The 14,738-nt window shown below is 48.3% G+C and overlaps 1 protein-coding gene across 2 annotated transcripts in view; it reads right to left on the bottom strand.

Annotated features, from left to right (window-relative positions):
* The window catches only part of LOC138453396 (otogelin-like protein), a 132,997-nt gene extending 118,500 nt beyond the window's left edge, over positions 1-14,497 (bottom strand). The window contains exons 1-4 of one of the 2 annotated variants that reach the window (XM_069606197.1): positions 14,297-14,497; positions 7,191-7,254; positions 3,950-4,002; positions 2,764-2,910 (exon numbers count right to left, since the gene is read on the bottom strand). In XM_069606197.1, coding sequence (XP_069462298.1) covers positions 2,764-2,910; positions 3,950-4,002; positions 7,191-7,254; positions 14,297-14,369 — 337 coding nt within the window. In that variant the 5' untranslated portion in view covers positions 14,370-14,497. The remainder of the gene's footprint in view (positions 1-2,763; positions 2,911-3,949; positions 4,003-7,190; positions 7,255-14,296) is intronic. The other variant, XM_069606206.1, reaches the window with a different exon arrangement.
* Between the last annotated feature and the right edge of the window lie 241 nt (positions 14,498-14,738).

The raw sequence follows: 14,738 nt of genomic DNA, 5'->3' as shown, positions 1-14,738 counted from the left end.
TTCTAACTCCACCCCTTGGACCACGTCTTGCATTGTGCAGGTGACTTTTGTTTAGGGTCCTTGTGAATGTTGTCATCTCCACTGGTTTGGGCCAACAGAGGGGGGCAGAGGTGTGCTTGATGCTCAGAGGGTCGATGTAGGCATGGGATTCTCTGCGTTGATCACCTGGGTCATTCCCGGTCTTGGCGGAGGTTCATTTGGGACTGCCGCTTCTTCACGGGTGTGTTTCACCATGTCTGCCTCTGCAAGTAGTTGTCCACTGCTACCAGAAGGTGAGTGCTGCCTGGCAGGGAACACTCATCTGCACTGACCTTTCCTCGTGGTTGAGGCCTCCTCGCCTGGGTATATCTAGGGAGCTTGGGAGGATCCGCAGAACCAGACTTTTGGCATTGGCTTGGCATAGGATGGCATTGTCTAGGTCCCGGACTCATGTCCCTCTTGTGCTACTTTAATGTCTCCTATGTTTGGGGGGGGGTCGGGAATGGCCTTTCCCCTATGTCATCATTGAAAAGCACCATTAGATTGTTACGGTTGCTGGTGAATGGAGAGCACGGAGGGAAACTAGGTCTTTGCGTCTGGTGTGTAGTGACGCTGCTGATGGAGTAAGGCTTTCCAGTCACATGATTTCAGAGCAGCTAGAATAGTTTAGATGTATTCCCCTTGAGGACCTTGTGGCTGAGCCCATACCAGAAGAATTGGACTTGGACTTTGAAAGAGTCACATTTCTCCTTGTGTAGTGGTTATGCTTTTCCCTTCTTGGATTCGTCTAGCACCTGTGCCGTGGCGGAAGCTTAAGTGTATGCAATGGCACGGGTGCATGTCGTTTTGATGATTCAACAAAGGTTTATGGGATCTGTCAAAATATGTTCTCTGAGGTTAGTTGATGCAACTGTTAGATCACGTTTGCGTGAATTTTGCCAGTGACTCCCGGTAGCTCACATGAGTTTGCTAGATGCCTCACCCTGGTGTGGAAGCTATCCAGAGGCTATCCTGGTTTCTGTCTTGTTCTAGCTAGGTGCCTCACACTTGCATGGAAGCACTCCAGCATCTCCCTGTGTTTCTGGCTTGTGCTTGGTAGGTGCTCATCCTGACAGGAAAGCTCTTGAGCCTCTCAGCCGGTTTCTGGCTTGAGTTTGCTAGGTGCCTTATGCTTGCACAGACCCTATCCAGCGACTCTCTGGGTTTCCGTCTTGCACTTTGTAGGTGCCTCCCCCCAAGCATGGAAGCTATCCAGAGGCTCTCCTGGTTTCTGTCTTGTTCTAGCTAGGTTCCTCACACTTGCATGGAAGCACTCCTGCATCTCCATGGGTTTCTAGCTTGAGCTTGGTAGGTGCCCATCCTGACATGAAAGCTCTCGAGACTCTCTGCAGGTTTCTGGCTTGTGTTTGCTAGGTGCCTTATGCTTGCATGGAAGCTAGCCAGCTGCATTCCTGGTTTCTGTCTTGAGCTTGCTAGGTGCCTTATGCTTGCATGGAAGCTAGCCAGCTGCATTCCTGGTTTCTGTCTTGAGCTTGCTAGGTGCCTTATGCTTGCATGGAAGCTAGCCATCGGCATTCCTGGTTTCTGTCTTGAGCTTGCTAGGTGCCTTATGCTTGCATGGAAGCTTGCAAGCATAAGCTTGCTAGGTGTGTCTCAGTTGCACAGACGCTATCCAGCGACTTTCTCGGTTTCCGCCTTGCTCTTGGTAGGTGCCTCCCTCTAACATGGAAGCCATCCAGCGGCTTTCCTGGTTTCTGTCTTGAGCTTGCGATATGCCCCAACCTGGCGTGGAAATCTTGCATGGATTCTTGCAAAACCGGATTGGACTTGTGGATGAAAGTGCGCTAGGTGGCCTCTCATATTCATCTATACATCTGATCTCTGTTATGGACAAGCTTCTTCACTCTTCAGATTGAGCACTTGCATGCCTGGATCTGTTTCTCCGGCGGATTCGAAGCTGGGCGTTTAAGCGTCCCAACTTCATCATCCAGTACAGTCCCAAAGACAGAGCACCATCCTGATTGGTGCAATAGTGGCGTTGTGGAAGACTTGAGGTGCCACAAGGCAGTTCCACGTGAGGATGTGGTGAGGAACCTGCAGTGGTCACGGTGGGCTGAGGATGGGTCTGAGCAGCAGATGGGACTTTGCCTCTTCTTCACCGACGGAGCAGGACAGAGGCGCAGAACACTTACATTGTGGTGGACCAAGTTCCACCTCAGGTGCCTGCTCGAGTGCCTCGCCTTTATTTCCTGACCATGACACCACTGTGTTCCACGCTGAGTGTTGTGCGTGATTTCCGGGTTTCGTGCGGGTTCTCAATGGGAACCGCAAGTGGACAAGGCTGTGCATGGGTCTTGTGGATAACAAGGGGCAGGCATGGCATAGTGGGAGCTACTGAGGGGATCGAGACAGTCAGTACAGGCAGAGGCGGGCCAGAACTCTTGAGAACTGGGAGAACGACAGGGTAGACAGAGAGACAGAGAGAGAGACAGAGCATGTGACACAGAGAGGTAGAGGAGGCATACGGGGGTGGGGCATAAGCAGCGTGGCTTCACGGGGTAGAAAGAGAAAAGGGTATTGATACTGAGTTCTAGCAGTAAGGGCAGAGAATAGGCTGCAAGCAACAAGACGGGCAAAAACTACTCAAAGGTACTGGAGGAGGAAACCATGGCAAGGGAAAGAAGCAGGAAGTGCAGAGTGAGAGAAGGTCTGTCATGCGCAGCATTCAACAGTGGGAAAACATCACATGCATCTAATTGTTATTAAGAGTAGAGCTCTTCTCACCATGGACAATGTTGTCTATCAGATTGTCGTCTAGCTTTGGCATCACGATGGAGCGCTTTTTGCGATCAAAACTGCTTTCGAACACTTCCGGGTCATTGAGGAAGTCCACCTTCGCGAGTTCTTCAGGTAGAGACCTTCGTTTCTTGGCTAGGAGTAAGAGAAGGTACAGTCACTCTATCGCATTGCATTATGGGATCACAGCAAAGAGCGTGCCAGGCTGCTGGAGGTTTTCATCTTCAATGTTCATGAACATCATAATGCGCCCTCCCCACTGCACTAAACCCACGTCATCCACACTACACTTTCAGTCCAGAGGCCCTGCTTCGAGAACCGGACCACACTAGCCTCAGACCACAGGGTAGGCAGTATCGCCTGCAGTCTGCCTCATCCATCCCAGAGAGGTGTTGGCCTAGCCTCCATGCAGGGTTATTTCAACTGCGCAGTAGGCACAATGCAAAATGGCCTCTGCACCCTCTGAGCCAATGAGTGCGTGTTGTTCTTTGGCTCGCTGGTCCTACTGTAACCGAGTGGACTTACACATTGACGAGCCACAAAGGAAGGCTAGCATTAGGTGAAATTTCCCCGTAAATACAGGAGAGTGACAAAATAGAGAGTAAAATATGGAAAGATTACAAATGACGCAGTCTTATTGGTTATTTTTAACAAAGGAGACAAACATCTGGAAATCCCTTAGGCCTCACTTTCGGGAGTCAGAAAGTGAGCCTGCTATTGTTCCAGCACTTGAATCTGAAATTAAGAACTATGTAAACAAGTGATATATTTTGTTGTGTATAATTCCACACTCACAAAAATAAGTAAGGGGGTTTTGGCACGGAATCCTGAGTCATCTAGGCTGGGGGCACCATGTGGCGCGGGTAGGCGCCACTGCCACCTCTATGCTCCCGCCTGCGACTCTGTTGACAATCTTTTATAGACATCTGTGAGATTTTGCAGTTATTAGTTTTATACATATGAAAGCATTTTTACACACATTCGGACATTTTGTCAGTGTAAACCGGCTTTATGATATCATTTCCTGTGATGTCAAAAACCCAAAAGGTCATGTGATATCATCAAAGGGTCGAACGACACGGGAGCTCACTTCAGTTACACCGGTGATTTTCCGTGTGTGACAAGAGTGGCCCATTCCGCTGGTACCATACTCCCAGTTTCAACAATGACTTACTGGCACAATCTTTGGTTTGCTGGCAGTCCTTTACTTCTCCGTCATCGCATTCACTGGAAAGAAAAGAGCAGAGAAAAGCGTCAGCGTATGTAGACCCAGGTAGACATCAGCAAACCGGAAACAATGCAATGGCGCCCTGATGTGGTATGTGAGTAGAGGTTAAAAGGCGGATCTGGAACTGCAGGGAGTCCATGTTCATCCTTATACAGACAGAGGCCTTGTATGCTCTCCATATACACCTTTGTATGTTTTAGTCTGTCTCACCCTCTCTGACTTCCTTTTCAGGTTCTTGTGTTCTATACTTCTGCTGGAGACTGTCCTGCTCCCTCACCACCCCTTCTGCAAAGAAGTATTGTCTAACGTTAAACGTGAGCTCCCCCACAAGCCATGGGCCTTGCCATTTGATTTATTTATTTATTTTATTGCGCATTTCTAAGGCGCCTATACAGTAAGAATGTGGGCTGAGGGATGCCAAAATGCACCCTGCATGATGTGTGTATCCCCCTTTGGAATGGGAAGGCCTTTCCCTCTTCCTTTCTTCCACTCTGGGCATGTCTAAGTTCTTGAAACACTCCACACACCAAGGATGCTCTACACTGGGCCCTTTGCTCTATGTTCAGCTCATTATCCATCTTCAAATGTGACCTCCAGAGCTGGATTCAATATTCCAGATAGAGCATCCAGGACTGGACGGAATACACCAGTCGTGGCCTCAAGAACTGGGCATGTTGATCAATCTGTGGCCTGCCGAACAGTAACCAGTACTCCACATTAGTGCTTAATTTCCAGGGCTCAGTCCTGGCACTTATGTTTTAGCCCTGGCTCTTATTGTCTCAAATTCACTTTAATTATGAAGTGGTTATAGTCAGTTCATCAATCAACAACAGCGCGCAGGTGTGAGATGTAGTGTAATCCCAAATATGTCAACACTGTGGGGAGCAGCTATGGGTGGTGGCAGCAGTGGTGCCCACCTGCAGTGTCACAGGAGTGCTAGAAAATATTTGGGCCCTGGCACTGCTCGGCATGCGACTTCTACCACTACGCACAATATTCCAGGCAGAGGCTCCCCGCATTGTACATAGTACTTCCGATGTGGCCTTCTGATCGCTGCGGTCTACCTGATTTCTGTCATCCCCGCCCCACTGTTCCCACGGGTGTACCCACTGTCTCTCTGAATACCAAAACAATGCCAATCGTGCCCTACACAGCGATCATATTCTATTTTCTCTCTTGTCGCTCTTAACCTATTGTCGCTTTTGCTTCTGTTGTAATATACCTATTAGAAAAAAGATGCACCATATTCCGAATGAGCCCTCCTGAATTGGGCACAATTCTTCAGATGTGGCTTCTCTTACTGGGCACAATATTCCAGATGAGGCCTCCACGAGTAAGCACAACGGTTATGAAATACCCCTGAAAAAATGGGCAGATTTCTTTAAGTGAGGCTTTCGGAACGGCTGACAGTTCTGCAGATGTAGCCTCAAGATCTTGAAAACAATAGAACAGCTGAGGCTTCATCTCAAGCATTTCCTCTTTTCATGATCATGCTCTTGGTCTCCTTGGGTTCATTAGCTGCGCTGAGTACTACAAACATGGCAGCTCAAGCGCTTGCCTCCACCTTTAAGCTAGCATTTACGCTCCCTCAGTTGTGCAGTAAAAAGAAACTCAATAAAAATAAGCTATCAAGTCTATTGCTCAGCCCCCAACTGATATAATTGGTTTTGCTTAGATTTTTTAACCACCAAAATGTAGATGGTGGGTTGGGGGTCAGGCAGTTTTGGTGGGAAAGGGTGCTGACAGGGTATAGACAGTGAGGGGATTGCAGAGGACTCCCTCCAAATTCTGTGGTAAAAAGGTTGGGTAAAAAAATCAAGCAAAACAAATATCGATTACTTACATTTGAGCAATAGACATAAACCGCATCACCCTACTCAGTTTATTCATGGCATTTCCTTGCAAATGAGTAACTCACAAGGATTACGTAACAGTGCTGCCAATTTAATCAGGGAACTAGAGAATCCAAAATGCAGGCATCAGGCTTTGGAATGCTGGGTGAGGAGGTCACAGTGAGAGATGAGGAGAGGAGCAGAAATGGAAAAACATAAGAGCAGAACCCCCTTCGCCTCACAATTACAAACCAAGCGGTTGTGAAAGGAGGTGTCTCCCAGGACGGCCAAATGACTGTCGGACCTTTAAATTGGACGCACTGTGTAACAGGATTCTCGGGAGGTGCTGTTTCTGACGAAATTGAGCAAAATCTCCACATGTGTCAATTTCTTTATCAGTTTCTTTAACTGTGTGCTCCCCTCCCCAACTCCCACCCAATGCGTTATTTTCCTATTTATTTTCTTTCCACCTTTTCCTCTTTTCCACTGACTGTACTCTTCCCACTTTTTAATTTGGACATTTTGCTGTGGCCTGGAAAACATGTGTCCAACTGTCTTTTTTTCTTTTCATAAAAAAGGATTCGCCAAAGTGACTAGATCCTCATCCCAGGTATACCGGTAACGCCCAAAGCAATTGGCATGATAAATACACCCTCTTCCCAAAATATTACCCAATCACGGGTTGGGATCATACTGGGATGTTGCTTCCGTGGGGTGCATAGAAAGCGATGCAGGGGGTAAATAATCGTTATTTACCCCATGCACAACTTTCTAGTTCCTCCATGCAGAGTATATCCGCCTCCACCCAACTTCTATTTAGGTGGCATTTTAAAATATGAGGCATTTATCATACCGCTTCTTTTTACCACTGCCACCATATGATATGATATGATAGGTTATTTATAACGCGCTTAATACCCAGAGGTTTCTAAGCGCGACCCGGGGATCGAACCCGTGCTGCTGTGTGTCGTTTTGCTTTCAAGCCATACATGCAATGTGGACCTTAAAAGGTGTCCACTGTGTGACTCGCTCTACCACAGAACTTCCAACTTTTCATATGCATGTGCCTGATGCGACTAAAGTCTAAAGTCACTGCCTGAGTAGGAGGGAACACCACCTTAGGACAAGGACATGTCTTGAGCCCGCCAGCCCCTCCACGGGCCACCACAGTTATTTGTACTCTTCGTGGTGAAGTGATATGTTGCGCTGCCGCTGCAAAATTAGAGCTTAGAGTTTAGACCCATCAGCCATGGACAGACATGCACCTGAGCATGCCTGCACCACTGGCTTCATCAGCCCCCACACTGTCATGCGCCCCCAGGTGGTAGAGATGTACGTCGCCCCGTGCGGCTTACCAGATCATGCACTCCTGCGGGACGGTTTCTCCATGCTTGTAGGTTTCGTTGTTGTGAACACAGTCTGTGGAAGGGAAAAAGCAGAATGAGGAGCATGAACCAAGAGCACCCAAAAACCTCTGCCCCCATCGACACCCGCTTTACGAAGCGCCTCAAGAGCAAGTGCTCCACTGTTCGCCAAGTGGCCCAAAAACATGTAGTAAGCTGTGAGTAGAGCGCTTTTTGAGAAGGGCATTGTCAAACTTCGGTCAGTTCTACAGAATGGGTCAAGGATATGAAAACACACTTAATGGGTTATCTGTGATTTGACCAAAGTAAAATTCAGAGTGGTAAGTTTTACCAAGGTAAAAAATGCTTAATTCTTTTTATTTTTTTAATTGGGGGGGTTCCCCCCAAGCCCTTGTTTTCGTTCCCTTTTAACCCCATCCCCACCCATTTCAACCCCTTACGCCACTAACATATATATATTTATTTAAAATTTTCGGTATTTTTTACTTCGGTAAAACCTACCACTCTGAATTATTTTCGGGAAAATGACTGGATACCCACTTCTTGATGCTGAAAGTACTCCTCCAACGTTGGACTTGTGTGCAGAAAATGAGTCGCGTACACAGAAGCACATGCATGGGCCGTCTCCAGAGGTACAGGATGGCTGAAAGCTTACCACTTGGACTGGGAGTGCAGGCCAAGATGGATGTCATGCTCTTTCGTGGTGGTGGGCAAACTCGATCGGGGAGAACTGGAACCAGGCAAATGTGCAGGTCTCATGAACTTTCATACTTTCTGGAAATATGTCCAGAAAGGTTTGAGGTTCCCCCAGGAATCATCACATGGTGACCTGCTGAGGAGGACAGACTGCTCCCACCCCCCCACAGGACTCCATTACTTGCCCCACTGCCCTGCTGGGGCCTGGTAGGCCCCTGCCAAGCAGTGGTGCATGCTCCACTTGTTTCAATTTCCAGCAGTCTAGCAATGTAAATAGAAAAAAGGGGGTTCAATTCTTGTGGTGCTAAAACGATGGGGAGGGAACCCATGGGGAGCAGTGTGGCACGGGAGAGTACTGGGGGCTTATGGGGTAGCCAGTGGCCTGATGGACCCTGCAAAAGGGACCCACAAATATTTGCAGATCACCAAACCTTTGTATAAATGTACCCATTCAATCCTTAATATGCTTAATATGGAGGTATTTAAACGATTGCACCACATAGTGCAAAAGTAAGTGTAAAGGCAATTTTCAGCCTATGTTTTCTTTTCTTCACATTTCCACTACTTTAAAATTGCACACAGGGTACCACATGTTGCCCCATTCATGTAATTACATTTTAAATGAAAAGAACCTAATATGGGGGGGTCTTTTTCAAATGGAGGGAGCAGTAAACCAAGGCGCAAAAGCCAGGCATTATGCGTTACCCTCTTTCTTCACTGCTCTGCAACATTTGTGTTCGCTTTGAAGTTGGAGTAGGGCCACGAAGCAGAGTTCAATCTTTCACTGTGCTTTGGTTTTACGCCTGCATGAGATTTTCACGCAGGCTCAAAACAAATGGATTCCCCTTGGAATCCGCTTCCATTTAGCACCGCCTAAACGTAGGTGGATTCCATAGAAATCCCTTGTAAATGCTGTCTGCACAACATAACTTGCAGGCAACATGCCCATTCTCTGCACAATTTTGCATACATGCGCTTTAATTTTAAACACTGTTTTCTGCAAACTCTCCTTTACTTTTTCATGTTACTCTCCATCTTGTCACTAAGTAACCGTTGCTGGAAAACCATGCTTTGCAGGGATTACTGCGGAATCCGTCTTGTCTTTAGCCCATAGGAATCCATTTGTTTTACACCAGCCTGAAAATGTCATGAAGGCATGAAACGAAGCGCACTGGAAAGAAAAAGGAGGAAGGCACGGCTGAGACTGTGGGCCCGATTCATGGATTTTGTGCAAAGTCATTTCTACTGCAAAAATGGCTATGCGCTGACTTTGCCCGGACTTTACACGGCAAAAATACACTTTGCACGGTTGCATAAATCAGGGTTTGTGTCGGCAGTGCAAAGACACTTTTCAGCAGTGCAAAGTCACTTTGAACCGTGCAAAGAAATCCATGAATCTGATTCCATGAATTAATATGGGGTGGAGCGGGAAATGGGGGCATAAAAACAACACACCGCACTTTCACGCTTCTGTTTCACACACTGCCCCATAGAAATGAGGGAGAAGGTGATTTCCCCTGTTTTACTCTTTCCTTTTCCTCTCCATTTTGTAAAAGAGGAGAATTGCTTGCATGGGGCCAACAGCACCAAGTGTTAACATTAGTGGTCGCTTGCAATCAATTACACGTTTACCAAACTGACCCCATAGAACACTTACTGGGGCTCGTTATCTATAAAATAGTGATTGCTTGCAGGTGACTGACCACTAACAATAGCATTTACATGCTGGCGAGTCTCCTGGATGCAGTCTTCTACTTTTGCAATATGGGAGGACAGAAGAAAAGAGTAAAAACAGGCAGAATCTCCTTTACTCGTCACGTGTAGTCTCCGTTTTTTAAAAGATGTACCACCTGCAAATGGCCCTGTGAAGAAAGGCATTCACAATGGACTCCTAAGAACCACCTGCAAATGGCCCTGTGAAGAAAGGCATTCACAATGGACTCCTAAGTACCACCTGCAAATGGCCCTGTGAAGAAAGGCATTCACAATGGACTCCTATGAAATTCTTTTGGCAGGGACTAGATGCAGGCGCATCACGCAAGCAGCCATTGGTTGCATACCTGAGGGGCTGATTCTGAGCTTCCGCTAAATATAGCGAGGAAAGCCGACATTGTCCCCTCCAGTTTCCAGCACCACCATTCTGAGATGGATGGAAATATTGGCTGGGAGATGCTGTGCTTTCCAGCAGCAAAAGCTGCTGAAATCTCACTTTGTGGGGGAAACATGTGCTCCAGTGGCATAGCAAGCATTTCTCAAAAGACTGCTACTTTTCTAAGTCGAGAACGTTTTCTTAAACGTTTGCTAATCTAGAAAAGTGCGGCTGCTGTCTGAGAAATGCTATGTTCATAAAGGGAAAAAGTGTGCTGTGGAGTTTAACGGCACCTCCTGCAGGGTGCAGTTAAATGAACGCCTCTTTAGGCTGGTGCACGAAGGGTGTTCTGGTCTCTGAATTGAGTCCTTGCCAGCCCCGTGGTTGGCAGTGCTATTGCCATGCCGTAGATGATGGCTTTGCTCGAGTGGCCGACTTCATTATCGCTGCCACTCCCGTATAACATCAGAATACATGTCATTGTGGTAAAGTGTCTTTCACCTCAGACACGGCACAGGAACCCCTGAATCAGGCCCCCAGAGGAAAATCCCATGCACTCGCTCAATGAAGAGTCATTGCTAGGGGCGGGGGGCTGAGGGAAATAGCCCTGGGTCTTTTGGTTGTAGCCCCGGATAGAAGCACAGGAGCTACTATCAAAAGGCTAGCTAGCCCCAAGTCCCGACAGGCCCAACATTAGAGTAGCCCCGGACCTATTCCAGACCTAGCAACACCCCTGGTTCAATGAAGAGGTTTTGCACTTGGAGTGGGGAGGATGAGGAGCAAGTAGATTTCCCTACTCATCCTGCAACTCTTTCCCGAACCGCCTCTGACTGGTAGATAGGTGCAAAGACTGGCATGCGCCAACTTTAGCGCACCATGGGTTTGAAACGACCCCCACTGCCAGTCCTACCGGACGTTGTGGTGGAAGGTGATGAGAAAAGTAATAGGCCATACCCGATCAATTTAGGGAACAAATCATTGGGAAGGAGTCTGATAAAACTAGCAATGAGATTTAAAAAATAAATATATATATATATATATATATATACATAGAGTAAAAGAATGCTTGTGCATGCATACACCTCTGTGAAGTAATCACTGCTTAAAGGCAACCCTATTGAACTGTCTTTGCTCACGGAATACGACGGGAACCACGAAGAATATATATTTTTATTTATTTTTATTTATATGAATTTGTATAGCGCACAGCAGCCCTGAGGCATCGTGGCGCTGTTACAGAAAGCTTGCTTAGTACATGTTCTGCCACTGCGGAGAGAGGGAGACAAACAGGGGTAATTATCCCAATGAAAGCAGCCAGATGGTCGCAGAAGAAGGGTGGGGGCTCCCGTGCTGTACAAAGCAATGCTGGTGGCTCTAGACCCCACCGCATTGGAACCTGCTGCTGTCCACTGCCATCAATGGGTGGTCTAGATGCGTGTGCCCCCAAATATCCGCTTGAAAAAAATGTCCCAGCCTCTGCAGCCACTAGTGGTTAGATGAAGGAAGCGAGTGTGTCAAAAATGTTCACAGCATGGCATCAGTGCGTCGGATACTGTGTGAGCAGCCGTGAACGGACAAGGTGTGCTATTGTGCGACTTGCTAGAAAAAGACGCGAGGTCAGTGCATGACTCCTAAATGGAGGGGCATGGATGTGATCTGGTGCGAAACATGTTTCTCAATCACAGCTATGCTGTTATTTTAAGGAGGGTCAGAGTCTTTTGTCGCTTAGCTGAGGACTTCCTGCTTTGGAATACCTGAAACACAGGCTCCTGCAGAAGGTGGGCCAGGGTTGCGCAACCTCTGGTCTGAGGACAATGGACCTCGTTGGTGCAGAAGCAGAGCAAACATCACAGGATAGGTGCACAACATTTGCAGGCCTCGGAGCTAACTGGTTTAGCCTCAGGCAGCTACATTTCTCTGTCAACCTCTTGCCCAATTTTCTTTGACACCAGTAGGACAAATAGCAGTGAAACCTGAAAGAGCAGTTTCCTCGCCTAACAGCATATCCTTGGGCGAGCTACTCGATCTGAACCTTTGCAATGCTGCTCCGTTCATCAGCCGTTTCCTGCCGCCTCCCTCACTCTATATCACCCTAAGACCTCTCAACGCTACTTCCTTTGCTGTTCCCCAGCCCCACTTCTTACTGGGGTGCTGTTGGGTCCCCATTAAAGATGTCAGGTATCTGCTCCACAGATGATAAGAGCGGGACCTGATCTGAATTATAATAAGGAAGCATCAGTCGCCGGAGTGACGCGGCTCCTTTGAGTAGAAAAATATGATTTACTTCCAGAAAATTGAGAGCCGGCCCTCCCAATGGAGATTAAGCAGCCATGTTTGGGTTGCTTCTCATCCCTAGGACTGGGTGAACCCTCAAGCCTTCAGGGAGGAAACACAAATTCCTGTAGGATCGTGCACCACCCCTCTTGAAGATTGTCTCTCGCGGTCAGTCCTCCACTTCCCCGGAACCGTTCTTGTCTCTGTTCTTGACTAACAGAGGCTGATCGCTCGGTTGCTCGGTCGGGAGTCCTCCCAAAAGGCTATTGGCTCCGAGAGGCCACGAGGTCCAGGGCCCCTCCCGGCCGATCAGTTACAGTGATCTGGCCCCCACTGTCCATCAGAAGCACTGGAGAGCTCTCCCTAAAAGCCAGCAATACATACTTTTAAAGACATTCTGTGGGTACAAAGTCAACATGTGCCCTGTTGAGATGTTTCTGCTCGGTCACTATCGAAAAAAAACATGGTGCTAAATACATATAAATCATGAACGAGCACGGCCACCTTTAGAACTATAATTCACCCAACTTGGACCAAAATATCCCCTATTTAGATGTAATGTACCCAATGTGCGGCCTGCAATGCTCCCAGTTTGTCAAAAAATGTGCATTGAAACATAAAATGGCCACTATTTCGTCTGGAGAAGTTGCTAACGTAGTTCCAAAAGTATATATCACTGAGGGAAACACTGAATATTTTAATTGATTTTCGCATTTATAGCAGTGCACAAAGCTCTGGGGTATCTTGGCACTAGTTACAGTCACAGGACGGATACACGACACGCAGGGATAAGACGGATGCATGTTACATAGATACAGGACGGTTAACACATTCCGATGTGTGAAAACCACTGCCTCTGACGAAATGTAACCCTACTGTTTCTAACCCTCTTGTAGCGTATTATGTACTGCCTTCTTAGTGCCGTGATACCTCCGGGTGTGGGCGCTACCAACAAATGCAATAAATAAATAAATAAATACATAAGTGAGGTGGTGGCACAGTCAGATAACAATGGGCGTGCGGGATACCAGCTCCACACATAAGCAGAACAGTTGAACAGTGGGTCGTGGGCACACCCCGGAAAAGCCACACCCAGCGGTCCTGGGGGGCACATATCTAATGTATGGGGCATGTGTACCCATCTGTCTTGAGATCTGCTTTCCTTCCTCAGCTGTACCCTGTCCACTCTCTATTTTGCCCCTTTCTAGAATGGTATACCCAGATGAACTGTCTGCACCTGCGCAGTGCGCCTTTGCCAGGCAGTCCAGCACGGAGGAAGTGGGCATACTGAACCAGTGAGGTATAAACAGGCGCTACTAGAGGGTACGGCGGAAAGGAGGCTCACTTCACAAGGCAGAGTTACTAGGAGCCATCTCCAAGGAATGGCACACATGGAAGAGGTATGGTCTGGCGCAAGGAAGGGAGGATGGCTCAGGGGCAACGCACGTGCACTCGCCTTGGAAACAAGACAATGCGGAGCAACATAGGTTCGATCCCCGGGTCCGGGCTTAGAAACCTATGGCTATTAAGCGCGTTTTAAATAATCAATTACAAAAAAGGAAGACGAGGCGTGGGATGGCACACTGCAGGGAAACTAGGGGCAGAAGAGGCCGCCGCTTGGCAAGATGGCAGTGATCTAGGCCTCCAGGGAAATTCAGGCAGTGTGGCATCACTAACCGAAAGCTGGACACAATTTCAGAGGAAATGTTGAAGGTTATTTGGATAACACCCTGACACCCTAAAAAGCCAGCGGGATTGTATGACTCGTATTGAAAAGCCCAACCTCACATATACGCGCTACTAGGTGACCCTGGGCAATGGCATCTATGCCCACCAATGTCGTGGTGCGGCCTAAAAGCCCTTGCATTCACGCGCCGTTAGTCCTCTGGGCCCCGCCAGGGCGTTGGCCTTTGAGGTCCCTCCCAGGGAAGCGCGCGAGTCCCCCACTCTCCACTACGCAGGTGCTGGGGGGCGCCCCTGAGGTCGCACTGCGCGCAAATACCAGAATCAAATGCACCCCGGATGAGTGACCAGGTACCTTTATGCACTGCAGCAAAGATGACCAGAACAGCTGAGGCCAAGAGGCAGAGGGTGAGAGTGTGGACCCCCATGGCAGCCGCAGCGGGGCAGGGCGAGGAGGGCACGGGGCACTGGAGAGAGACCGGGCAGCCCTACTGCTTCTGCATCCTCTCAGCTCAGGTCAGGCGACTCTTGGGGATCCCTGGCCCGCGTTACCGGGGGTTTTATGGAGGCCACAGGTGACAGTGTCAGACTGGAATGGGGGAGGAGGCAGCAGTGACAGGTACAGCAGGTTTCCGAGCCGCCAAAGGACAGCCACTTGGCACTCCGCATTTTTTTTCTTTTCAAGAAAGAATACATGTCACTTGAAATTCCACCTATTTTTGTTGGGGGTGGGGGGGTGATTCATACTACTTTTGTGTGCACTTGCGGTCCGCATCTTAAATGCCAGCCTGCAAAGC

Source organism: Ambystoma mexicanum, chromosome 1p, assembly GCF_040938575.1.
Source record: "Ambystoma mexicanum isolate Mex_15411 chromosome 1p, UKY_AmexF1_1, whole genome shotgun sequence".
Taxonomy (NCBI): Eukaryota; Metazoa; Chordata; class Amphibia; order Caudata; family Ambystomatidae; genus Ambystoma; species Ambystoma mexicanum.
Note: the sequence above shows the minus strand (reverse complement) of the source record. Positions and strands in the feature narration are given on the sequence as shown.